We start from the raw sequence: 27,936 nt of genomic DNA on the forward strand, positions 1-27,936 counted from the left end.
GGCTTCATCATCTGTTCCTTCAGAGAGAGTCTTCTTGAAGACCGGGCAAAAACTCACTGAGAGGAGAAATCGGATCAACTCATCCAAGCTGAGGCATCTGATTTTTCTCAATGCCAACCTGAGGACATTAATAATGTCTGCTTGAGTTTGGTTCTGGTTCTGTTTGCTTGAGTTTGGTTTTGATTCTGGTTCTGTTTCCACGAGTTTGGTTCTGGTTCTGTTTGCTTGAGCTGGTTCTGTTTCTGTTTGCTTGAGTTTGGTTCTGGTTCTGTTTGCTTGAGTTCCGTTCTGGCTCAGTTCGGTTCTGGACCAATTCTGGTACGGTTCTGGACCGGTAGGCTACTAGTTCGGTTCTGGTACGGTTCTGGTATGGTTCTGGTTCGGTTCTGGTTCAGTTCTGGTTCGGTTCTGGTTTGGGTCTGGTTCGGTTCTGGTACGGTTCTGGTTCAGTTCTGGTACGGTTCTGGTTCGGTTCTGGTTCGGTTCTACTACGGTTCTGGTATGGTTATGGTTTGGTTCTGGTTCAGTTCTGGTACGATTCTGGTTCGGTTCTGGTTCGGTTCTGGTTGGGTTTGCTTGGGTTTGGTTCCGGTTCTGTTTGCTTGAGTTCGGTTCCGGTTCAGTTCGGTTCTGGACCGATTCTGGTACGGTTCTGGACCGGTTCTAGTTCGGTTCTAGTTTGGTTCTGGTACGGTTCTGGTATGGTTCTGGTTCGGTTCTGGTTCAGTTCTGGTTCGGTTCTGGTTCGGTTCTGGTTCAGTTCTGGTACGATTCTGGTTCGGTTCTGGTTCGGTTCTAGTACGGTTCTGGTATGGTTCTGGTTCGGTTCTGGTTCAGTTCTGGTACGGTTCTGGTTCGATTCTGGTTCGGTTCTGCTTGGGTTTGCTTGGGTTTGCTTCTGGTTCTGTTTGCTTGAGTTTGGTTCTGGTTCTGTTTGCATGAGTTTGGTTCTGGTTCTGTTTGCTTAAGTTAAGTTCTGGTTCTAACCCTAACCCTAATCACAACCCTAACCCTAATCAGAAACCCTAACCCTAATCACAATCCTAACCCTAATCACAACCCTAACCCTAATCACAACCCTAACCCTAACCCTAATCACAACCCTAACACTAATCACAACCCTAACCCTAATCACAACCCTAATCCCAACCCTAATCACAACCCTAATCCTAACCCTAATCACAATCCTAACCCTAATCACAACCCTAACCCTAACCCTAATCACAACCCTAACCCTAATCACAACCCTAATCACAACCCTAACACTAATCACAACCCTAACCCTAATCACAACCCTAATCCTAACCCTAATCACAACCCTAACCCTAACCCTAATCACAACCCTAACCCTAATCACAACCCTAACCCTAACCCTAATCACAACCCTAACCCTAATCACAACCCTAACACTAATCACAACCCTAACCCTAATCACAACCCTAATCCTAACCCTAATCACAACCCTAATCCTAACCCTAATCACAATCCTAACCCTAATCACAACCCTAACCCTAACCCTAATCACAACCCTAACCCTAATCACAACCCTAATCACAACCCTAACACTAATCACAACCCTAACCCTAATCACAACCCTAATCCTAACCCTAATCACAACCCTAACCCTAACCCTAATCACAACCCTAACCATAATCACAACCCTAACCCTAACCCTAATCACAACCCTAACCCTAATCACAACCCTAACCCTAATCACAACCCTAATCACAACCCTAACACTAATCACAACCCTAACCCTAATCACAACCCTAATCCTAACCCTAATCACAACCCTAATCCTAACCCTAATCACAACCCTAACCCTAATCACAACCCTAACCCTAACCCTAATCACAATCCTAACCCTAATCACAACCCTAACCCTAATCACAACCCTAACCCTAATCACAACCCTAATCCTAACCCTAATCACAACCCTAATCCTAATCACAATCCTAACCCTAATCACAACCCTAACACTAATCACAACCCTAACCCTAATCCTAACCCTAATCACAACCCTAATCCTAACCCTAATCACAACCCTAACCCTAATCACAATCATAACCCTAATCCTAACCCTAATCACAACCCTAACCCTAATCACAACCCTAACCCTAATCACAACCCTAATCACAACCCTAATCCTAACCCTAACCCTAATCACAACCCTAACCCTAATCACAACCCTAACCCTAATCAAAACCCTAACCCTAATCCTAACCCTAATCACAACCCTAACCCTAATCACAACCCTAACCCTAATCACAACCCTAACCCTAATCACAACCCTAACCTTTATCACAACCCTAACCCTAATCCTAACACTAATCACAACCCTAATCCTAACCCTAACACTAATCACAACCCTAACACTAATCACAACCCTAACACTAATCACAACCCTAATCCTAACCCTAATCACAACCCTAACCCTAATCACAACCCTAACCCTAATCACAACCCTAACCTTTATCACAACCCTAACCCTAATCCTAACCCTAATCACAACCCTAACACTAATCACAACCCTAACCCTAATCCTAACCCTAATCACAACCCTAACACTAATCACAACCCTAACACTAATCACAACCCTAATCCTAACCCTAACCCTAATCACAACCCTAACACTAATCACAACCCTAACCCTAATCACAACCCTAACCCTAACCCAAGGGTTAGGTTAAGAATGGTTTTGTAAAAGAATAAATTCACAAAATTGGGAAAATTGACAGTCAAATTAGAAGGTGAAGACACCAGAATGGTTTGCTTTAAATGTTAATGAGCTGTCTGGCCCAGGCTGTAAACATGTTTATTAATGCTCTAAAGATCGTCTTTTTGAATTGGTGTGTACGTGGTGCCCGGTATTTCTGCAGCCAGCCTGAAGCGGACGCTCGATAAACTGCAGTTTATAACACTTTTGCATGGGCTTCATATTTTGAGGCCGGAGGTTGCCGCTTGGTGCTTGCACAGAGTGTACAGAGGATCTTCTTGTGTGTGGATATCTTGCACATGGTTCAGTGTTGAGGTCCACTTTGCTGCTCTCTCTGGTCCAGTGGTTGAGGTAGCTGTGGTCTGGTATATGCAGTTCTGTATGCTTCTCATCCATTTCTAGAGTGCTCACAGTCTTTCATCGTATCTCTCCAGTTTCTTTGAAACACCTAGGGTGCAAAAATACATTTATTTTCAGTAAAAGCCCCAAATCAAGTGATATAGCATTTCAAAATAAATAACTGAGGATCCTACAAAGGTGTTAGGGCACCAAGGACCAGATGTGTTTTTGCATGTACATACAAAACCATTTCCGTTCCCCTTTTCACATAGAAATAGGTATTTATGAGCTCCCACTGACCTCATGTCTCCTCTCACCCCCACCAATAAATGAACGCATAGTATTAGGAAATGTAAAATGGACACTAAATTACAACTTCAAACCCACTGGATATCTAATACAACAGTGTTGGACTTGAGGTCTATCATTGTATAGCTCTCTAACTTGGCAGAGTTCCCTGTGAAAACAGTGTTGTAATCTTGACATCAGTCATCATACTTCACACAATCTTGAACTCATGAATAAACTTTACTATTTAGTAAAGTATAAATACCCTGAGAGTCAGCCCTCATAATATCCTGTAGTGTTTTCCAATGGTGGCTGATGAATGTTCTAGCATGGCGATGAAAGCTGTCAAACTTAAATACATGCTGCTGCATTACTTGGAAGATCTGTTGGTAGAAACAGAGTATGCAGATACCTTACTTCTCCTCCAGGTCCAAATGAGATCTCTTTACTGGGGTTGCTGAGAAAGAGAGAGGATCCGCAGAGGACACAGTAGACTGGACACCTGCAACCAAATTGAATTGTATAAAAGAAACTCTAAAGAGCAATATCACATTAATAGAAAAACTTTTTAAAAACTGGCAACCGCTAAATGTTTGTATTATAGGAGGCTACAGACCTGTACTTCTGATGTGAGGCAGGAGAGTCTTCAGGGACAGCTGTGTGTCTAAAGCATGCGTCTACAGCAGTTTAACATGCAACATCCCTTGTTGCATGAATCTGTTTAGTTTCATCTTGTGTGCTGGCCTGTATAGAGGACACAGTTTACACCAACATGTTTTTAATGTGTAGTTCTGTTAACAGCTACAAGTAGTGAGAAAATGATGATAACAAATACACTCACTGCTAAACAGACATGGGTTACTGAGAACATTTTACTTATGGTTAGGGATGCACCGATCCGATCCTGGTATCGGATATCGGCTAGATCGGACTCAAAAAGCTAGATCGGATATCGGTGACAAGGGACCGATATATAGTGCCGATCCATATGGCAGATCTACTCATCTCAGTTCTATGCTTTTCTGTGTTTACAATATCTATTGGTTATGCAGATTAACTCACCAGACTGCTGGTACACATTTATAATCTCTTGAATAATTATACTGTCAGTTTAAAATGTTTACTTTATTTTGGTTTACAAAGTCAGAAAAGCCTGAAGTTGCCAAATCATGATTCTATCCTCACATTAAGGAATAGAGATTGTTAAATCAATACCGGGATCGGATGAGCTAGTATCGGTATCGGCAGATACCAAAGCCCAGGTATCGTTATCAGTATCGGGACCTAAAAACTAGGATCGGTGCATCCCTACTTATGGTGTAAATTGTGTTGTGATTTAGCAAAAGCTTATAAATGCAATAAATGTTACATGTCCCTAATGCAGGGGTGTCCATATTTTATACAGTCTATGGCTGAATCATGTGATCACATTGTTAAAATAAATCAAAAACAGTTACTTTTTTAACTGATTTTCCAACACCACTGACGGAAAGAGAACCTTAATAGCGCTGTGAGCATAGACTGTACAAAATATGGACGTAGTATCCGTGACGTCACCCATCTGTTCCTGAGAGCTGTTTTGAAGCAAATCGATGGCAGCAGCCATATTGGAAATGCGGAATTCAACCAGGCAGAGTGTGATGTAGAGTGAGCCTCCTAGCCAATAGCTATGTGTTCCCGACCGGGAGTCACATCAGTCATGTCCTTATTTGGGCAAAACTCATAATCTTAATATCTTCTGAACCGTCAAGTTAAAAAAAAAATTTGAACCAGGCTGTAAACATGTTTTTTAATGCTGCAAAGATCGTCTTTTTCCCATTCATGTCTATGTGGTTTCCGGTGTTTCTGCAGCTAGCCTCAAGCGGATTTTCGATGTATTGCAGTTTATAGCACTTCTGCATGGGCTTCATCGTTTCAGACCGGAGGTTTGCCGCTTGGCTGTGATTCAAAATCCGCGTCAACAACAAGCGTGTCCGGACGTGTGCATCACTTTTTAGTGTCCTCTGGAAACTCATCTGTTGTGTTGTGGTATGTGCAGCGCGTTTTCTTAAGGCTGCGCATGTGTTGTCAAATTGATGAAGATGTTTTCTTAATTTGCTTGTGTTTTGTCTTTTTGCATGTGTTTTCCTAAGTTGCAGTGCTGTGAGCTATCAGGGCCACCGTACTTGTGGCCTGTTTGAGCTCACATTTTCTGAAAAGTGGAGGCACAACAGGGGGAGGATGGATTTTATTCATTTTGAGGGGGTTTGTAGACAGGACGGACACATATTTTCGTTAGAAAATATGAATTGCAAGTTATATTACATACATCTATGTATATTTGTCTTTTACAGATAAATAAGTTAGTCAAAGAGACAGAACATTTTGTTTGCATATAGCAACACAAAGAGATTAATTTATTACCAGCTTCATAAAGTACATTAACCCTCCTGTTACCTTCAAATTCACTAACCACTTTTATCCTTGGCGTCAATTTGACCCCAGCAATTTAAACCTCCAGAAACTGATTGTTACCTAGGTTTATGTGTCAGGTACTTTATGTATATTTGTTGACTACCTAAATATCCCCTTAAATAAAATATATTTCAAGCATAAACATAATTTAAAGTATTTAGAAGGACTTTATTTGTAAAACAGAAAATCAATCTGCAGCAGATTTGTCATGCTCTCGTCAGCCCAGCCTTGTTTCTATGTTATCAAAACGTATGACACAGGACACATCATTGAATGTCTTTAGAGACATGGTGGCTGGAAATATCATATCTCAATATAAAGGTTGGCGGTTCGATCCCAGCTCCTGCTGTCACATGTGGAAGTGTCCTTGGTTATAGTAGGGGTGAGTATTGCCAAGAACCTCACGTCATGATACTTGGGTCACGATACGATAGTATCACGATACATCACAATATCACAGTATGTGATATATTGCAATATTCTACACAGTAAACTAAGAAAAAATAGGGATGGTGAAAATGTAAATCACACAATATTACTCAAAATTGAAAGGAAAAATTAAGTCAAAACTATTTGATTGAAATTTGAAAACAACTTTTCCACTTAATTGTTTTGAAATACTGAAGTTGTATTTTAGTTCCAACTCAGCCAAAATGTGATTTTTTATTATTACAAAAATATTGATATTAAGAGTTGAAAAATCAATATCATATTTGAGGTCAAAGCATCGCGATATATTGCTGTATCGATATTTTTTCACACCTCTAGGTTATAGTGACCTCAATATCATCCAGAGCAACCAAAACAAATGTGTGTAAAATGTTGATATTTCTTATGTTATATACAGCTAAAACAGCCTGGGGTCAAATTGACCCCAATGAACACCACTACGCACATTTTTTTCCCGGGAAATTGGAACATATTAACATTTTAATTTTATGTTTTCCCAGTTGTCCCCATTAAATTAGGAAAAGTCATGAAAAATGAAGCCAAAAAATTATGTTCGTCATTAATTTAGAGTCGTTAAACATTGAATGGGGTCTAATTGACACCAAGGATAATAGGAGGGTTAATACAGAAGCCCCAAGTAGACATGCCTCAGTGCATTACTCTGTTTCACTGTGATCACAAATCATTTCAGTTGTCTCCCTGCAATCTTGACTCATTTAGCTAATTACCGCAGGATAGTTTTCTGTCTGCTCACTATGATAGGTCAGACCACAGCATCCCATGCTACTATTGCCAACACGAATGAGGTCAGTTGCTATCTGTGTATCTAACCCTAACCCTGGAGATGCCTGTTACGCTCACCTCATGTTACAGTGATGAAAGTAAATCTAAAGATTACTAAATAAAAAGCCTCGAGAAAACGACTAGAAAATAATTTGTCTTTACGGTAAAACACTTCATAAAATGTGCAGATGCATGTCTGCTTAGGGCTTCTGTACTTTAAGGAGATGTTTTCAAAAAGAAACCTTTATTTATCTTCTTCTAACCTCAACAATACTGACAGGCAGTCAAAGTAAACCTGTGTGGATTTTGGTGAAGTATAACATGCAGTTATTTTCAGTTTATTCTGTGTTCAATCACTGAGTTTTTAGTCTAGATATGAGATTTCCCTCCGTCAAAGAGTAGATGTTTTTGTGTTTTCTGTCACCCCGCTGACATTTTGAGTCACAAACATGAAAAAAAAAAACAACTGAGTTCAGTAACTCTTCCCTTCACCTCTTCCTCCCACCCCTTCCTCTTCCTCCCTTCTAATCTTCGTCTTTGTCTTCCCGCTCATTCGCTCTCTCGCTCTCTGGGTGCCACTCTCTTTGAAGGGAGGAAATCTGCAGCGTGCAGCAGCAGCAGTAGGATGAACTGATTCAGTGTGAGGAGTTGAACTCCTCTGCACCGCTTCCTCTGTCTGCACACTCTCTGCAGGAGGCGTATTCACCTGATGACTTTCCTCCTCCTCCTGTATCTCTTACTCAGTCTGCCTCTCTCTCAGTCTATTATTTTCCACCTGTTGTTCTCTGAGATGGATCTCAGGACGATTCTGACTATCTTCCCTCTTTTACTCTTGGCTGTTGGTGAGTGAATACAAATTAATTTCATACTAAAAGCTGACAAACTGACTGACCCCAAGAGTGTAAAGATATCTTATTTTTATATCCAGCTGCAGAAAGAGACAAAACAATACGAATACATCCAATACACAAATTAGACGAGTATGAGGACATCAGTGTTGACTGTGTTGTTGACTGTGTTGTTGACTGTGTTGTTGACTGTGTTGTTGACTGTGTTGTTGACTGTGTTGAAGGTATCATGGAAACTTCCATTTTGAACTCAGAGGAACAGATCAGAGAAATACTGAGCGTATGTATATTGTAAGACGCGTAGGAGAGGAATGAGTCTGATAAAAGTTGTAATGAAACTGCACAGTCTTTCTGTTGGAAACACATTTACTGATACCAAAATATCACTGACCATTCTCTATTGTGAGATGAACACTGTGCAGGAGTTAGCTTGTAATTTTTTGCAAATCCAGGGAGTCAAAATGTGAAAACAGTTGCCCGGTGTGAGCTCTGGGTGCTACTGCTCACTTGAAGCCAACCGTAAAGCTGCATGAAAAAATTGTAATCATGCTGATCATGTTAAAAAATGTTTCCTCATGTTTCTTTAATCTGAATTAGAGTCATGTTAGGGTGTAAAATAAACCTCAGAATTTAGGTTTTCCTTTTGGGTTGGCTCACAACAGGCTCTGCTGTGGATCTATATAATAGATTTAGCCACAAGACAGGAAAGTGAAGTTTTTTTTGTGTGTGTCATATCAGCGCCTTCCATTTTCAACTGTAAAGCTGTGGATAGTGTGACATCCTAACAAACACTCTGTAGTGTCCTCTAAAACATCGCTGCAGTTTCTTCATGCATACACCGAGGTCACTTTGTTAAAAGCATGGCCCAGTTTTTTTGAAGCATGGTTCTGTGAGGTATGTGTAAGTATATTACCCACAGGGGATCTCTGTCAGCTAGGCCTGTTTGTTCAGAACCAGAGGTTTCTCTCCACTTTCCTTTGGTCCATTGAGTCTAGATCTTCCTCTGAGGTCACAAGAGGTCACCTTTATGGACCAGGCCCATAAAGGTTACTCTTGTGTCCATGCTAAACGGCATGTCATTGTGAATACAATACGCAAATGAGACCAGTATGAGGACATCAGTGTGGACAATTTTGTTGACGGTATCATGGAAACTTCCATAAGCTGATTTTAAATTGCACTACAGTAAAGTTTTTTGCACTGTTTTAAAACATATTTTATTATATATATTTATTAGCTTACTTCTTTTAACTTTAGCTTATCTTTTTCTAGCTAGGTCTTTTTTATCCATTCTCTTCGTATTGTGTGTATTTCCTATGTTTATCTGTTGTTGTCGTTTCTAGGTTCTGAGAGAGAATTGCAATATCAAATCCTCTGTATGTCTGGTGCATACTGCAGTTTTTGACACTAAAGAAGACTTTGACTTTTGACTTTAATTGTTACCGTCAGACCGTAGAATCACTTCAGCTGTATTAATAATCATTTTTAAATTACAACGTTTTGCCAAATTGATAGTGTCTTTAGTTGTCAGCCGGGTAATAAGTGAGTTAATGTACAGTGAATAATGTAGAGTGAGCAGTGGTTTTGCAAATGAGAATATCAACATGTGGAGCAGGACACTGACACGAAGGAAGACAGAGGAGTCTTTTCTTACTACCCACCTACCTGTAATGATTTCACTTTTTATAGATCAACGACTATTCAAATATCAGAAAATCATGACTCATCGCTAGTTGTTGCTAACGCTGCTTTTGTTTTAGAGGATAAATAGCTGTTGTTATTGAGTTTTGCCCAATTAGAATCAAGCATTTAACACAGCAGGGTAATGAGGATGCATCATTTATTATCTATAGTCATTGTTGACAGGAGAAAACTGCATCCAGAACCCTGTGGAACCCCTTTCACAGTTATCAAAATACAAAGTGATCATTTACTGAAATGACACACTGATGTCTTTTACAGAGGCACAAATGAAACTATTAAAAGATACTTTCATCCAAACCAACATCACAAACTCATGTTAGGTTTATAGTTTTCTCTACAGCGTCAAACTCCTCTTTTAAAATCAACAAACGAGGGGCCTTGTGTTCCCAAAAAATAACTTACCACATTTCTTCACACTTCTAGAAGATTTCACTGAACCTGAATCATGAGGCACAAAAGACTGCTATTATTTTGCAAACAGTCTGACGTGTTTCTTTTAGTTGAAGGCGTACACTCTGTGTTAAAGTGAGTCACATCAGCTTCTGCAGATACAGAATACAAACAGCAACTTTACAGCTAGTGTGCACAGAGGTGGTAAAAGTACATATGTTATCCACTCAAGGAGAAGCACAGGTAATATTGTTTTATGATGTGCTTCCTGAAATAAGAGCTTTAAGTCCAGGCTCTGAAATGTACTCTAGGTCTCAGAGTAAAAAGTGTCCTGTTTCAAGGACGTTTCTGGTGGCTGTTTGTGTGCTAAGCTAACTGTAGCTCACGTAGTATTTGGAGACTATTAATATGGAATCATCCTGACTTCAAATGAAAGATCAACAGATTAAAAATAATGTGCATCCACTTATATTAGTGTACATCAGCATAATGAGGAATATCTCTCCGTTCTGAATCTGCAGCTTGTTGGCGGCTTTGTTTGCCACTTCACTTTCGTCAAGGTGGGTCTAAGGTCTAGATGCTCCAGCTTCTCTCTCTGTCTGTCTTTGCATGGTTTTTACACATTTTTCTTCAGATTAAGTTTGTCCTGTGTCACATGACATGATGGACTCCCCCAGGAGTCAGATTTAATTAATATTAGTTTCTGTTTTAAAAGTCAAAATGTAATTAAGTCTGAATGCTGGGAAGATGTCATGCATTGAAGAAAAATAAAGTTAAAGGAATGAGCCCACTTTGAAAATGATAGGAGTAGGAAGTTGAAATCTCTGTGTTTGAAAGTGGAAGGTAAAAGTAAAACCTCAGGTGCAGGTATCTGAAATCTTCTTTGGTACACTTACAAAGGATTTGTATCCTATCAGTTTATTTGAAAGTCTTTCACTCTATCACTCTGGGACTAATAACGGTGATAAGTAAATCTGTTAAAGTACTATGTACTAGATGTTGTGCATGCATGGTGACTCACTAACATGACCAACCACCTTTTTCAATGCTTCATTTTATTTACAAAGACAAATTTTAATACATCAGGACTCGACCAAAGCCCTCACAGAAAAGTCAGACTTCTTAGAAACTCCCACAGTGCAGGTTTGTGAGATTAAAGAAGGACATGTAAAATAAAAGCTACATGTAGATGATAAGTCACATTGCACCGCAAAAACTACAGCAAATATAAAACCTATAGTAGGATAAAAAAAAGGTTGAAATCAGGAGACTGACTTCTGATCTCAGAGATAAGTGGATTCTATATAAACAGGTTACATTTATACAGAGCTTGAATATACAATATAAACTGTCCTGTTAAGAGGTGCAGTAACTGGAAACTGTCGGGTAGCAAAACGTATAACAATATTCCGTCAATTGTCCTTCTCAGTGAAAGTATAAAACTATGGAAGTATGGAATTCATTACCATCGTAAATTAAGAAGGTTTTTAACACACAAATAAAGAAATGACTGAAACTGAAGCAAGTCTGTGAACACTAACGGTCCAGTTTATCATCGATCACATATGTTCATGTTCCAACTCTCTGTTCATTTATCTCTATTTATGCTGGTCTCAATGTTTGTCAAAGTCCTACATTTAACTCCATACATTTAACTCCATACATTGATTATATTGTATGTTTTAATGGTTGCAGCATCTTAAATTCAATAATCTGTCATTTCTGTTTTAATTAAGAAGCCTAATTAGGGACAGGTGTTGCCAATTAGCCACAGCTTAACACTTGTATGCATGGAATCTACTTTAATACACTTTATGAAGCAATACATTAGTCCCTGTCAAACAAACAAGTAATTAAAAACAAATATCTGCAGATTTACAGACTAGCAGCCTGATACTTATTTAACCTGAATAAATGATACAACCACGACAGAGATTAGGGAAAAATTAAGGGCGAAAATAACCCATTTGAGAAAAAATGTGTTCATTTACAAGAATATAGTCGTAAATGAATGAGATTAAATCTGTTACACTAGGAGAAAAAAGTTGTAAATTAACAGGTTTACAATTGAAAATGTATGAGAATGTATGTAAGCTAAAACAACATATAGGATGATAGAAGAGCAGCCTGCTGCCTGCATTAATATGAGGAACGTGAATCATATGTGAAGTTAAACTCAGCAGCTGAGGACAAACAGCAGTTGCAGAAGTGTGCAGAGGCTGCCCTGTTGGCCCGCCCTTTTCAAAACACAGAGCTCTCTGCACAATCAATTGAGAATTCTGATACTGTGGTGCTAAAAGATTGGGTATTGAGTTATTTGTGAATTGATACTAAGTATACTATACTATACTTTGTATAATTTCACAAGATGCTGTACATTCCTGATTTTAGTTCAGGCGGCTGTAGGGTGCTCTAAGGATTTGTCCATTATTCAAACTGGCACTAATACTCTGTTCTAACGCAAAGTTCAAAGACGACAAAACAAATCGACTCCAGTGCAGATCTCACAAAATTAAAAATGTCTTCATGTGAACAGAGAGATTTCCCAGAACTTTGTAAGACCAAGCTGCAGTAATCATGATGTGTAAAAATCTACAGAGCTTGTACACAGGATGGCGACCTCATGTTATTTAAGTATTAACCACTTTTAGAGAATAAATTATAAATATAATATAATTATAATAAATAAGAACATGCTCAGATTTCTGACATTTACCCACACACATCAGCCACAGGCTCTGTATTAGGTCTGCCATAGACTGCACAATAGTTCTGTAGTGACTTATTTCCTCATCATTTTAAAAGAAATTTTAATTCTGATTTACCGATTAGTCTAAAGGTGACTCGTGACTGGTCAGCCATTGAACACCAATCTTAAGTGTCGTGCTCTTAAAAAATAAATTGAGAGCAATAGTAAAATATCCTCCATGTTATCTACAGATTTAGCACGCTAATAGAAACTAACGTTTTTGCCATGGTGTCAACAGTCTGGGATGAAATGTGCTGGATTCTTTTACGTAAATTGATCTGATATGAGGTGTGTGATAAAGTTGTTCCTGGTGTTGCTTAGCTGTTGAGTAATAAATCACCATTGTTATGGGGTACTGACCAATTTGCAATGAGTATTAAACATAGCTTGAATCATCCAATCCATAGGGTTTAATCCTCAAGGCCACATATTAGCAGGAGTGAGGCAATCGGCGTCCAGTTTTATATCCACATATATTCATATAGACACAGCATGGGACAAGAAAGAGGACCACACAGAACAGCATATATTTAGAGATCCTGTTGAATTGTGTTTAATATCCTCAAACTTTAAACAGTTTGATCCAGAATGAATCATTTTATCAGTCACAACAGCCTGAACCATCATCACTGGAGGAAACATAGTACAAAATGCAAACACTTGCAAAAGTCCCGAACGAAAGCAACAGCGAGAACTTGTTGCACATGTAAAGACTAACACCCTGCAAACAATGCAAGGTGAAAAACCCCACAAAACTTGAAAACAACTGCAAAAGTAACCACTGCAAATCAAGACTTCCCAAAAAAGTACTCCATGCCTGCAGGGGGCGCTGAGTGGAACAGTTTCTTATTGACAGGACAGAGAAGAAGAGGAGAAAGCGTTGTATTCTAATATCAGGAGGTAAGCTACTGTAGCCAGGAGATTTAAAGAGAGTCTGACTTGGTCTCTGGCAGCATTAATGATGAAGTCATGATGGAGATGGGAGATGAGTGAGGGGGGTGTCAGGCGTCATTATTTTCTTATCTCAGGAGACCTGAGTGGGGACTCTGTGGAGCTTAGACAGCTAACAAAGCTTTGTAGCGTACAAGCTCGTGTTCTCAGAGCCTGAGCAGACAAACTGAGTCATCCACCTATTTTTACTGTTAGCTGCATGGCTAACTGCGTTTCGTACCTAACCTAAGCTACACTTAGTTACTTTAACAAAGCTATCTGTCCGTCAGAAACTAATTCTCAATTGAAGTTGTGCAGGTTTATTTACATGCTAATAAAGTTGTGATTTACCAGAATAGACATGGGGACATGGTCATCAGACATACACTTCCCCAGTGGCTTTAATTGTTACAGTCCTACTTCAGTGTCTTCTTGTCTCTGTCTCAACAATGATGAAGCTGTATCACTTCGGGCCCCCTTTCAGGCCCGGAGCACTTAAAATATAAAGTCTTAATTTGCAGCGTTTCTTTTAAGCAGTTGTTTTCTGAGTTTGTCTGTTTTGACTTTGCAATGTTCCTGAATTTGTAGTGCTTTTGCTGTTCATGCAGATGTTTCTGCTTTTTGCTGCACGCTTTTATCAGGTGCAGCACATTTCCGTCACTGTGTTTGTTCTGGACTTCTGCATGCGATTTTGAAGTTGCAACCTTTTTGCATTTGCAGCATGTTTCTCCTCATGAAGATGGTTCAGGCTGTTGCACATCGTCTGAACTTGCCAGCCACTGTATTTGTTTTTCATACAGATTAAATCCAGTGTGCAATCGTCTTGTACTAAAAGTGACGAACACTATTTACAATCACACATTACATCCTTATTTCAGGTTTTTTAGTTGCACTGCTGGGAAGAAACCCTGATTATAAACGTGTAGCGATGTGTCTTTGTGCCTCTTATCCCTGAAACTGTAAAAAATAGTTTTCCAGCGATGCAGACAGTAAGTCGCCGTTCATGTACTTAGCTAAGACATGCAGTCTTTTATTTTGGAAAAATGAAACCTTCCTGACCTTTAAGATGTGTACAGAACCAAAGTTCCTCTTCACCTCTGATGCACAAGAATAAAGTCATTATTTGAGTTCATGGTAAGCCTGCATGTTACTTTGAAAGGAAAGATCAGAAGAGCAGCTGTCTGCACAAAGATGAGGAACGTGGAGCATCCTGTGAAGTTATACTGGAGGAGCCTTATGTTAAACCCTGTTTTAAATGTGCTTTAAAGATAAGCTCCTATACATAACTGAATGCTTAATGTTTTACCACATCAGTACCACATTGTCATATCAAACTGGATTCTGAATGGCGTTATAAACTGAGTCTGTTATAAAGAAGAAGTGGTTAATACGCAGCATGATCGCATTGTTTGTCTTCAGCTCATTTTAGAGCAAGCGGCTGGCTGCTCTCCTAAAATCCTCCTGTATGCTGTTTGACATATTAATCAAATACTTCTTTCTCATAAATTCCTGACTTTATTCTTGTAAAATTGTGACTCTAATCTCTTAAATATATGACTTAATACGATTTTTTATGAAAATGATGACTCCATTCTCATAGCACTATGACTTTATTCTCCAAATCTACATTTTTTCATCCTTAATTTGGCCCTAATCCTTAGGGTTTTTTTTTTTGTATGAGCTGAAAAGATATTATATTGAAACCATTCAGGGATTGAATACATTTGAATAGTCTGTCTTTAGTCCACTGAGCTCTGTGAGGGAGCTTACTCTGAAAGAGAGTGTGTGTAATGTAAATAGATAGGCATCTCCTAGCACAGTTCTTTAACCTGTGGTAGAATAATTGTCCAGAAATAAAGAGAACAGCCGGAGAAGGATCTGAAATCAGCCAGTTTTATTTTTAGATGAGGAAGAACTAGGAGAGCAGCACATAGAGCGAGCAGAGTGTGTGAACGTCAGAGTGAGATTTCATGCATGCTTTAAAAAAACGTTGAAAAGTGAATTTGTCTTAAGTATCCTAATTCTTGCTGCACAATTCAGCAAAAGAAACAGAAGCAGAAAGAGATAGAGCAGAGATGAAGGTGTTACACCAATACAAATAAAAATAATAATACTAAAGATAAAAGTGCACGCTTGCAGATTCAGACACAAGTGAGCAGATCTTGAAAATGCTGAAAACTGTGACTGTTTCAGCCTTGATTTGAGACGGTGAAGTGTTTCATGTTTAACTCATTTATGGCCCACAAGAATGTGTTATTGTAGAATGGCTCTAGAAGTCTCTAGGAAGGTCTAAAAGAAGATCACCTTCACCTAGACAATAAATGTGATTGACAGTGACAGTTGACATCTCTGTCATGTTCAAAACAAGGTTTTCAGAAATGGAGTCAAATAGCAGCTAACGTCAAACTTGTGTTGAAGAGTCCAGATATGTGTGTTTTGAGGACACACTCATTCTATTTTGAGTGCACCTTCATGGTATTTAAGTCAGAACGTGGAGATAGAGGCGAGGCGACTTCATCTGGCCCAGTCGTCCTCCAAGCAGTCGCGATGCTTGTTACTGATGCTGATGCTGTTTGTTGTAATTAAACGTATTACGATTACGAGCAAGCCAGTGTCACGAAGTTCATTCTGCATCTGCACATCACAGGCTGTTAAGGCACGACGATGGTTTAACGGACGAGAGTCAGAAATCGCTCTGAGGTTTCTGATAATGCCACTTTAGAAATAATATGGTCCACACTATTAACAAATCCTGATAAAAGAGTTCTCATGTTGCAGAAATAACATAATAGCTTATTCATCAGAATTTAACAGCAGAAAATTCTAAAAAGGTTTTTACATTTCTGAAGGAACTGGCTCCAAAGTGAGGAGACTCATGAGGGACAGAAACACAAATCCTCCGAGGAGTTTAAATTCTGCAAACTGATAAAAAAGAAACGTGAGATTCTGACTAAAAGAAGCTGCTCTGTTCACAGCTGCATCAAAAAAGAACATTAAAAGGATTCAGATAAGATGATTGCTTTATTCTTTTCAGCATAATACAGACCAAAGGTTTGCTTTGTGATGATGTGTGTGTGTGTGTGTGTGTGTGTGTGTGTGTGTGTGTGTGTGTGTGTGTGTGCGTGTGCGTGTGTGTGTGTGTGTGTTTGTCAGAGTCAACTTCCTGTAGAGTTGTACGTTTGAATTTTTCTCCGTAACGTGAAACAAATTAATTTTGTCTGAGACATTCAGAGAAATGCAGATTATCTGTGACACACAAAAAAACACACCGCTGACGGGAATCAAACCTCAATCACACACACACACACACACACACACACACACACACACACACACACACACACACACACACACACACACACACACACTAACACACAAGTAACACACGCAGGGTATTTATAGTGAAGAGATATTTCATTTGGGGTTTTCTATAAAATCAAAGTGAATTTAAACAGTTTAATATAATTCTAAATTAAAATACTACAGTGTTGTTATAAGCTGTTCATAAGAATAATTACATTTTATTTGATAGCTTCTTGAAGGCAGACTTTATGTGGACGACAGTTTGATATCTTTGTTTTTTACTTCTGTTTAAACCAGGCATGTCCAAAGTACGGCCCGGGGGCCAATTGCGGCCCAAAGTCCATTTATTTATGGCCCCAAGCTTCCATCTTAAAATGTGTTATTTATGGCACAGGAATTAATCACATTCTGAATCATCTGTACATTTGTAGTTTCTTTCAAGCGCCCAAACAAAACTAAAGTCAATCCAGAAACGTCTCAAAAAGCTTCATATGGACTACCTGTCCAAAGCCAAAGCTCTGGGGACACTGCAAGACGGCAATAAAGAAGAAACACAATAACTCTTAAAGCTGACAGTTTTTCAAATTAATGTTTTTATCATGATGTGAAAATGTTCTTGTAGAACACCTAAATGTTCAGAAGACGCAACACAAGACAAGATCAAAATCAGGAAATTGGGAAAGGGAAAAAATTGGTGCTTAGAAAATGTTCAGAATGCAGGAAAATAATTATTTTGTTCTAAAAGTGTTGTCTGCTGGTCAGACAAGTCTTAAAACAACATGAAAAAGAAGTGTGATGAAATCCAGATCGTGATCCTGCCATAGGAAAATAATGATACAATATTTTTCCCACATTGCCCAACCCTAATGAAAAACATTTTCCTCCAGAAGAAGATAAAGTCTGCTAATGTTTACATTGCTTGTGGAGAACAGAAGGACTTTCTAGTTACTGTTTTGTTGAGAAAAAATGTAAAATAATTGTTATTAAATAGATATTTCATATATAACTTTTATGATTCCTAAGTCTCAGTAGGAGCCACTGGCCCCGAGGTATTCTGACAACATCAAATGTGGCCCTCTTTGAAAAATGTTTGGACACCCCTGGTTTAAACTAACATAACATGATCAAATAATTTAATAGTATAAAATCAGCAATATTTTTTTTCTACATACAGAGTTGAATTAAAAAATGGGTCTGTTTTTCTATTTATGACAAAGTATCAATACTTTAATATTTTTCATGTTTTATTGAGGAGCTGATTCTGACTGAATGAGGTGCTTGATGACACTTGAAATTACAAAAAGCAACTGTGAGTCTTTGTTTTTAGATTTACTCAAACCTCATCAGAAAAATAATAGTTTTGGTAAAAGTAAATAATGTAAAATTATTATAACCAGGGCTAGAAATGAACACCCACCAAACGTGATGGTTTTCAGCAGTGGGGAGTATCACGGTCACTCCCACTCGCCACTTTAGCAAGTTGAATTTTATAAATTAGTTGCAAAAGGCATATTAAAAAATTTTACTGCAATGCGACACTACGGCACCACAACCCCATGAGCTCTACCTTCACAAGTTTTTTGCTCATTTGTGTAAACTTTTACCTTGCTGCAGAACATGGTGGAAATGAAGCTGTCTGCCTTTGCAACTCTATTGCAACTCTAACAACACTGGAACAGAGTCACTACGCCTTTAAAAATGGAACAATTCATTAAAATAAACCCTTAAAACATCTGATTAATGATCACATACAGTGTGTGTGTGTGTGTGTGTGTGTGTATTTGACAAGTACTTAAATTAATAAATTACTTCATCAATTATATTTGTATTTTTGATAAATATGCTTTAACTCTTCCCAAGTTAACACTGAATATTTTTCCACATTAGTACGACTATTTTAATTTGCAGATTTAGATTCAACTCATTAAACATGTGGTCAGTTTTTTAAATTGGGTGTATGAATTTGAAAATTCCTTTCAGATAGTACTACAAACATGATTAAAAATGTACAAATAATCATAATGCAGGATTATTATTTTTTTTTTACTGTAAATCAAAAAAAAATTGGTTTAAATTAAATTACATTTATTACAGTACGGTTTGGGAACTCTCCCAATGAAATGTCTTACACATTTCTTGTGTAACAAGTATTCACAAGTTTGGATTCTTTCTGGTTTATGATATTTATTTGAAGCTCTTTTAAAAACATTACAATCTTCAGTGTATGCAGAAATGATTTGAAAGTTTCACAATTATTATCAGTTGCATTTTTCAACTTTTTATGTGTTTGACGAGCAGATTATCTGACTGGTATGTTTTTGATAATCTCACTGTTGGTGACAGAACATGCCTAGTTCTAGTTTTATCCTTTTTATAAGACAGAAATTACAAACTCACTGGCATGGTTTTGAGTTTTTGCAGTGACAAAATTGTTTGTTGAGTTTCGTGCTGAGATGGCGTTCATGTGGCTCAGCGAGGAGCTTCACGAGGACTCACCGAGCTGAGATCAATCCTGTCCTACCATCTCATCAATAGTCTGAAAAATGTAACCCCTTGGCTAACTGGGACTTTTAGATGTACCGGGACCTTCATGTTACATTTCGTCTAGGTGATTCATAGTAACACCTACAATACATTAGCCATAGCGCACTACGTGAGACTGTGATCCTTCCACTGGCCTTACATGACGCTTACGTGTCTGTTCTTACCAGAGAGTAAGGTCAAACTCATGAACTCACACTGTGACACACTGCATAGTTTTTTCAATAAATGTAAAGATAACATCAGCGTTATCTTCTTGGATCTTTAATTTGCTGTCAAGATTTATGACACAATTATTTACTGATACGAGCTGCTCACGCCAACAAGTACAAAGGCAAGTACCGGCACTTATTTTTGTCCACATAAAGCTCGACTCCTACTTGATGTGTGCAAGAACCACAACAACACAGAGAGAGAAAGTCTCACAATTTATAAAAGGTTCAAAAAGAACCTTTAAAATCTGAGTCCAAATACAATAATATATATATATACATATATTCACATTCTGAGTGTAACACTTCAGCTCTGTGGGTCAGAAAACAATAGACTTCAGTAAAATGTTGAAAAAAGAATTGTCTGAGCCACATCACAGATCATTTTAAGAAACAAACATAAAAAGTGAAATAATAATAAAAGTAATAATGTCACAAATATTTTTACTTTTTTGTGCAGATAAAAAAGAGAGAGTGAATATTTCATTGATTTCTTGAGTGTGATCATTTTTTGCGGGTGCCTATGTTCCCACAGCCCTATGTTCCCGCATTTCGGCATGTGTAAGCAAGCTCTGCTTCAGCCGAAACCCTTTTAGAGCCGGCTATTTTTTTTTCTTGTAATGGTTGTGATTGTGACGATTTATGCTGCTGCTGATCGAAATAAAATTACTCATTCATTTATTCATTAATTTACTATAAAGTGCTTCCAAAAAATCCTGTGGGAGGATAGGGCTTAAATTGAGGGGGAATGTAAGAACACAATACCTAATTTTGAAAATGTCCTAGAAATGTGGGAACATAGGGCTGTGGGAACATAGGGATGACCCCATTTTGGCAGACTCTTGCAGTATTCCCATCGTCATGATGGAGTCCTGCCAGTTTGTGGAAACTTAGGAATTTGCTAAATATTACTGAAAAGCTTGATGCCTCACATCATTAACATTTTACTGTATTAAACATAAAAATGTTGAATAGTGACATGTTCACGTGTGAGAATGCATGGTGACAAGTTCACTACGTAATAACTTTATACTATTGAAAGTTTTAAATCATTATTGAAGCCTTGTTTTTTTTCTTTGGCCTTCATCTCCGGATTAGAATATTGACATCCCGACAGATTTTACTTGATTTTACAATTCTTTATTATGATGTGTTGTTTATTGTTGTCTTCTTGTATTTTTACCTTTTACTTTGGCAAACATTGGTTTTATTTAAATGTGCTATATAAATAAATTTGACTTGTTTGACTTAGTTAAAACATATGAAACATATCAGGGAAAATTTTAATGTCAGGTTTACAAATCAGCTTCATTTCCAAAGATGATACAAAAAATGTAATTGTATCTATCACGTAACATCGGCTATTACAGTGCATAGTGTGCGTGTGTGTGTGTGTGTGTGTGTGTGTGTGTGTGTGTGTGTGTGTGTGTGTGTGTGTGTGTGTGTGTGTGTGTGTGTGTGTGTGTGTGTGTGTGAAACTGTAGATTGATGCTGTGAATTTGGTGCCGTCGTCTGAACACATCAGATGTGAAGTGAAACCAGATTGTGGTGATCACAGAAACAAACACAGAAAGAGCAGAAACAAAGAGGTTTTCTGTTAGACTCTGACTCTGTGTCTCAGCCACATGAGAACATATTTGTACTTTAGCTTATGTAATGGATACTGTATAGTAAGTAGGTGTTTATGCAAATTAAAAATCCCAAGAGGGTGAGCAGGTCCTCTCCCTTAAACCTGACGCACAGTGGAAGATGCTTCACTTCCCCCTCTCAGAGACGGTCGAGGCCCAGGCTGCTCTCACATATGTGCCCCGCTAACTGTCATTATTTCCTCACTTTTGAGATCAGCCTGAGACGGACGCCAATGTTGTGTTCAATTTACCTCAGCACTTGGATGTTGGAGCTTGGAGAGACGTCATATATCAGTTGAACACGTTGCGATTATGAGTTAGAAAGTTGTCTAGCCATTAGCTCCTGCTGCACTATTAGCTAACTGCATGCAAGTAGTTTGTGCGGGAAAGCAACGGAACATGTCTACAGATATTACTTGCACAATACTGTTGGTGTAGTTGATTTTATTACACAAAACAAGTTGCATATAAGCACTTTTACAAGTACAGCTCTTTATTGTTGAGGCAGAGAGCAGCCATCTTGGATTAAACGAAAAGCATCAGAACATTTTACCACCGTGTCAGCAGGCAGAGGTGAAATGTGCCAAAGTGATTTGATATGACATGTGTGATCAGATTGTTCCTGGTGCTGCCTTTGTGTTGAGAATTAATCTCCTTTGTAATGGGGTCAAGTCTAAAACACAGCCAGGTTGTAGTTTGTTTTAATTTATGGGCTGTTTTAAACAAAGGACGTCTAAACGAATCAGACTTGGTTCCCCAGGACTCTGACAGTATGTTTCAGCTTGCTTTAGATATGTATGCAAGAACATGAATGCTCTTGCTGAAACCGCCAGAAATACTCTTATAAATGTGTAAATACATAGAGGTTTGTCCGTAACTTATCAGTGGAACATTTCTCTAACCAAATTGACACTTCTTTCCAACCACAGTGAGGTAAACAGCGAGCCACAACCTGGTTTTCTGCAGTATGAGCCAAGTTGCGAGCCGCACAATATACAGTGAGCTCTTTGCACAGCAGGCGCCATGCAGGGGGACCGTCTGCAAAGTGCAATACCACAGACAAGATGCAACACAGATATTTCATAATTTTAACCTGGATAGGTGTGGTGTCCTTAAAATCATTTATTGTAATTTATAATTTATTGTAATTTATTGTACTTATTTCCCCCTTTCATTATGTAAGTCGGGAACAAAACACAGTTTTGCATGATTTGCAAAACTTAAAGCTCCTTATTTATCTTATACAGATGTCCGTAAAAACCCTCATTTGAGATTTTTTCAGCTCTATCTGAAACCTTTTGTTTTTTCTGCTCTTCCAATGATAGAGTTTTAGACACATATTGTGGGTGTTACTGTTACACACAACTTTGTAGTCATGCATTATATACCTTTGAATGCAAACGTCTGAGTATAGTCATTAGCTCCCATTACAGCTATTAGTTGAGCAGTGAAATTGACTTTTCAGATTGGACTCTTCCTTCCTGTATGATTTGCTGCCTGTTGTCTTTTTTGGCCTCAGTTGTTATAACTGTGTCAGGGTTTAAATGTTTGAACATGAAGTGTGTGGGGGCGCTGGATTAGTGGCTAAGTTGTACGCCCCATGTACAGAGGTTATAGCCTCACTGTGATGATCCCTGTCTGCCGTTTGTCTCTCCTAGAATCACAACAAACACCTGTGCAGAACCCCAATGACACCCTGACTTCCACCACTCAGGCTACCGCCAGCAAGACGAACAGTACCTGCCCCCCCACCGTCATCCCATCCACCTACATCCCTGCCACCTGCCCAACCCCTCCTCGCTCTCTGGGCCTCCTCTCAGTCAACTGGACGAGTGAATGTGAAGGAGAGGTGGTCCTGCACTTACTCCCCCTCAACCACTCCTACCACGTCTGTTACAACGATCACTCTGTTTACAAGACTCTGCTGAGCTCGTGGTGTGCGGGGCCGCTGAGCTTGGGGGGGAGCGGGAAGAAGCAGAAGGGTTTTGACATCACAGAGCTCAGAAAGAAGGAGGACTGTGAGAGTCTGACGCTACAGTGTAAAAGTGGGTTATAACACACATAGATTTTCATGTATAAGGTGTGTGATCCCTGCATGTGTTTCAGGTGTTCTCTGGCTCTGAGCTGTAGTTCTGCAGCAGGTGATGGAGTCATCACAGAAGAACTGCAGATTACATATAAGCCTCTGTTTTCACTTGTTCTTGTTTTTAAGCTTATTTCTTTAGTCTGGTAGTGAAACTTGAGCTGAAGCACATCTTATTTCCAAAATTTGCATGAGGTTGAATATTCTGGTTAAGAAAAGCTGTAAATTTATGATGAAATGAAATGTATTGAAATGTTTTGAAAACTGCAAGTCAGTACATTTTTAGTTAATGAACTCAACATCATGGTGAAAGTTATCTCAGGGACTCTGAGTATCTGAGTGTAGAACCGAGAAGATGTTTGTTCCTAAACATGAGTTAAGAGTTTGTCTGACTGTATTTTGTGTGTGTGTGTGTGTGTGTGTGTGTGTGTGTGTGTGTGTGTAGCTCGGACAGATGTGCAGGCTCAGCTGCAAGCCTACAAAGTGGTGACGGCTCTGCTCTGCTGCGTGCTGATCGTCCTATTCCTGATCCGCTTCACCAGACCGACCGTCAAAGCCCTGCAGAGCCGACGTGAGACACTCAAACACACCCCTACACACCCCTACACACACGCGCACGCACGCACGAACGAATGCACACACACACACACACACACACACACAAACACACACACACACACACACACACACACACACACACACACACACAGGTTTACAGTCAGTCTGTACTTCCTGACCTGAATATCAGATCATTTTAGATTAAGACCGGTCAGATTAAAGATGATAAAGATGAAGAAGGCAGAATAAATCATCCATCCTTAAAACAAATCTTAAAGAATCATTAGTGTGTCTGTCACAGATGGCGGGGGTCAAGAACCCCCCCACATACACACACTCACACACACCCACACACATCCAGTATAATAATAATGTCTATTGCAGCTCGCTCTCTGATGACGGCTTGAACCCCAATTTATTCAAACAGAACTCTTTCAGGAAAATTGCTTCAAATATGGAATACTTAGAGTGACTGACTTGCCTGGAAAAATGTATCTCACCTTTTCATGAACCTGAATCAGAGGTCTAGAAAAAGCTGTAAACATTTCTGCGGTTATTTCTGCTGTAAAGTCAGACATTTCAACACAGAGCTCTATGAGGATTGACTCACTTTTAGAGATAGCCTCTAGTGGACACTCTGGGAACTGTAGTTTAAGTGATAGACTCATTAATCAACCAACACCTGAGGTTTCTGCTTGTATTAAACATCACACGTACAGAGTGATAAAAACACATACCTGGTGTTAATGATCTCTTTTTTATTCAGTGTTTCTTTTTTCAGTTTCAGACAGGAGACAGAATCGCTGGATTGGGCCCACACAGAGTCACAGCGGTGAGACACACACACTCGCACACATACAGTGATGGCTTGATGTGAGCCGACACACCAATAAAGAACATTTATTGTTGCATCTATGATGTGACACCTTCCATATAGTTAATTTTAACATAAGTCCTCCCTCTGACGAGGGAAATATAGGTTAGGATTTTGCGGTGTCATCTGGGGAAGTCAATCTTAGAACATAAAATCATATCCTCATTTATGTCTTTGTGTGTTTGTGTTTTTAGTGTCATACCATCGAGGGAAAGGAACAGTTCAAGACCCAGACAGAGAGAAGAGACTGTCCTACCCTGGTAACTCCATAACTTCAACACTATGTACTCATATGTACTTTATGCTCTCGATATGCTCTTGTTGATCTTGACTGTTGCATTTATTATTCAGATAAATGCTGCACTGCAGCACCAGTAGTCTGAAACCATGATTTAGAGGTGGGAGGCAGCTTCACACTGCGTATTCAGTTAATACAATATTTTTTTTTACTTTATTATTTCAAAGGATAACACTGTTACATATTAACACATGTGCAGGAGTGCATGTACAAAATGTGAACCACATTTTGATAAAGTGCATAACAAATATAACAAAAAACATCCCATAGCTCCATGATTTTAATTTTAAATGTTGTTAAAACTGAGGAACATGATATGAACAAAGAAAAAACAGATGTCAGACAGTATTGTTAAAAATTTGCTCAAAGAAACTTGAAAACTCAAACCCCTCACCTGAAATCATTGAGAGTTTTATCCGCGGCTCTGTTGGGATTCACAATCACAATCTGATTAGCTGCGCCTGCATGCTTAACTCATAGCAGGCTGTTTAGACTCAAAGTGCTTCAGTGTTATTTAAACTGAGTTTGACATAAAGTGCATATTACTTTCACTTTGTCCACTGAGCTGTCTGCAAATTGTATAAAGTGAAATGTGTAATTTAGAAGCACAACTGTGTCACAATTTTTTTTATAATGGCAGCAGCAGGAATCAGGAAGACTCTGCAGCAACTTAAGTACAGTGTGCAAAATATCACATGATGACAAAAAAAAGGATGTGTTAATTGCATCAGGATATACGTGTTATTTCAGAATGCCCTTTTATAGATACATTAAAATGAACTGTATTTATACTCTCAACTGTCATCCTCTGTGTCTTATTGTTGTTTCCCCCCCCCCCAATTAGCTCTGGAACGTCTGACTGTCAGTGACAGCAGAGAGCCTTCATCCAACAGGAACAGTGGCTACAACTACTGAGCATCATCACCATCATCATCATCCCCATCATCATCATTATCCCCAGCATGAACACGTGTTGTGTATGTGATTGTTTCTGGATCAAATATGTTTTCAGTTTGCTGAGGAAACACTGGCATAGAAACATCATTTAGGATCATGTACCAATGAGGAAGTGTTTGTTTAAATTAGCATTTATCTCACCGTTCTAATCTGCAGTTAATATTTCCAACCACTAATCTATAGGATTGAAGTAAACACCAATCTGCATCTGTTTTATAGGTTAAAGGTTAGATTAGAATGAGCAATATGAATTTGTAAGATGTATACATTTGTGATATTTTAATAAAAAAACTATTTGATTTCAGAAATATTCATCAGTTATTACTGAACACTGTGCTCATTCATGCTGGTGTTAGCAGTTAGCATCAGAGCTATGTTTCAGCCTAAAAACAGCTGCTGGGTTCAGTGAATAAGGCAGCATCTCAGGGAGAATTGATGTTTGGAGTTACACTTGGAAAGAATAGTAATTAGTGGTAATTAGTTAGCTAACAAACCATGCCACAAAAATCAGACAGCTGTATATATATTCTTTTACTTCAAGCTATGCTAGCAGTTTCATCTGTCTTTCATAGGGTTGCCACCTTGGATTTGTGAAAAAAAGGGACACTCGACCAGTTGTTTAGGGCGGAGGGATTGGACACTATGACCAGTTCAGACTGACCAAATTAACATGACATTTGGACATGGGACACACTGCAATCTTGTCTTCTTCTGGTGAACCTTTTTTGTTGATAAAAGTTGCATGGCTACCTGTTTTGTTTGTTTGATACCACAGCTTGTTGCTTTTTTGTTTTTGCTTGGATTTCCAATGCGTTTTTCCCTTCATAATTTACAGAAAGTGTCACCCAGTCAGGATTCTAACTAGTATATAATTTTTTTCCTGCTGGTGGCTTGCATGTATTTGCTCCATCTCCTTCCTCGTCAGTCGTCTCTCCTCCCAATTTTAAATGGAGACGCCAAAAGTTGGTGAAAAGAAGACCTCGGCACGGAGGACGTCGGCCAATTCAGCTTGCTGTCTCTCTTTGGTCAAGTTTCCCTCCCTGCTTGAGCCGCTTTGAGCGCTAGGGCGTGCGTGTGACATACGCATAGACGGGAAGAAAACAGAGAGACTTTTAAACAGCCGCAGAAGCACAGGGGACCTTTGTGTCCTGGGTGAGATTTTTATTTTCCGGGGACAGCTGGTGAAAAAAGAGAACAATTCTGGGAAAAACAGGATGGGTGGCAACTCTAGTCTGTCAGACTATGTTCTAAACTAAGCTATGCTAGGTTAAACACATTCAGGACCTGTCTATGTCCTGGGCAAACATATTCACTGACACAGATTTTCAGTCAGAGAAGATTACAACAGTTTAAAGTTTAATCATGTAAACCTCAGTGGTCGGGTGATCAGTGTGTTTCTCTGATGACGGTCATGTGGGTAGTTCTTGTTTCTGTGAAGTTTGTGATTTCCGCTGAATAAAGGGTCTGATTTCAATCTGGTTTGTTGTCTTTGAGGGTGATATATTTAAAGTAAATCTAGAGGTGGATGGGGAGAGACAAAGTAGCACAAGGAAGAGGAGAAGTAGGTGAAGGGAGGAGAGAAGAGGTTGGTTTTGTTCGTGCAGATGTGTGGTTTCCTCTGCCGTTTTCACCAGCTTCCTGTTTGTGTTATTTCTGTCATTCGCTGCACATCATTTCCTCCGTCACTACTCCCCTTGTCTCCTCCTCTCTTTTTTCCTTCACTCCTCCTCTCCTCCAACATTCTACCTTTCTTCCCTTCTCTTCCCCTCTCCTTCTCACCCCTTTCAAATTCACTCCTCATACTCTTCCCCTTCTCTCCTTCTTCTGTCCT

At 39.0% G+C, this 27,936-nt stretch overlaps 1 protein-coding gene and 1 long non-coding RNA gene across 2 annotated transcripts; one reads left to right on the forward strand and one right to left on the reverse strand.

Annotated features, from left to right (window-relative positions):
- Positions 1-2,881: 2,881 nt before the first annotated feature.
- Positions 2,882-4,059, reverse strand: LOC117816620. Its single transcript, XR_004631984.1, has 3 exons — positions 3,960-4,059; positions 3,756-3,845; positions 2,882-3,164 (listed from the first exon to the last, which is right to left on the reverse strand). It is a non-coding gene; the product is annotated as an uncharacterized LOC117816620 (long non-coding RNA).
- Positions 4,060-13,068: 9,009 nt separating this feature from the next.
- Positions 13,069-27,579, forward strand: LOC117815535. The gene is made up of 7 exons (XM_034687298.1): positions 13,069-13,073; positions 13,578-13,621; positions 22,994-23,380; positions 23,864-23,989; positions 24,758-24,808; positions 25,045-25,110; positions 25,993-27,579. Exons 1-7 carry the CDS (start codon positions 13,069-13,071, stop codon positions 26,061-26,063), a joined length of 750 nt encoding a protein of 249 aa, XP_034543189.1. The 3' UTR covers positions 26,064-27,579.
- Positions 27,580-27,936: the final 357 nt, after the last annotated feature.

The sequence above is a fragment of the Notolabrus celidotus genome, chromosome 7 (assembly GCF_009762535.1).
Source record: "Notolabrus celidotus isolate fNotCel1 chromosome 7, fNotCel1.pri, whole genome shotgun sequence".
Taxonomy (NCBI): Eukaryota; Metazoa; Chordata; class Actinopteri; order Labriformes; family Labridae; genus Notolabrus; species Notolabrus celidotus.

Bases quoted from the DNA above. Each gene is read 5' to 3' on its own strand.
- LOC117815535 (XM_034687298.1), top strand. The intron at 13,622-22,993 runs GTAAGCTACTGT...TGTCTCTCCTAG, and splicing joins TTGTATTCTAATATCAGGAG to AATCACAACAAACACCTGTG. The intron at 25,111-25,992 runs GTAACTCCATAA...CCCCCCAATTAG, and splicing joins GAAGAGACTGTCCTACCCTG to CTCTGGAACGTCTGACTGTC.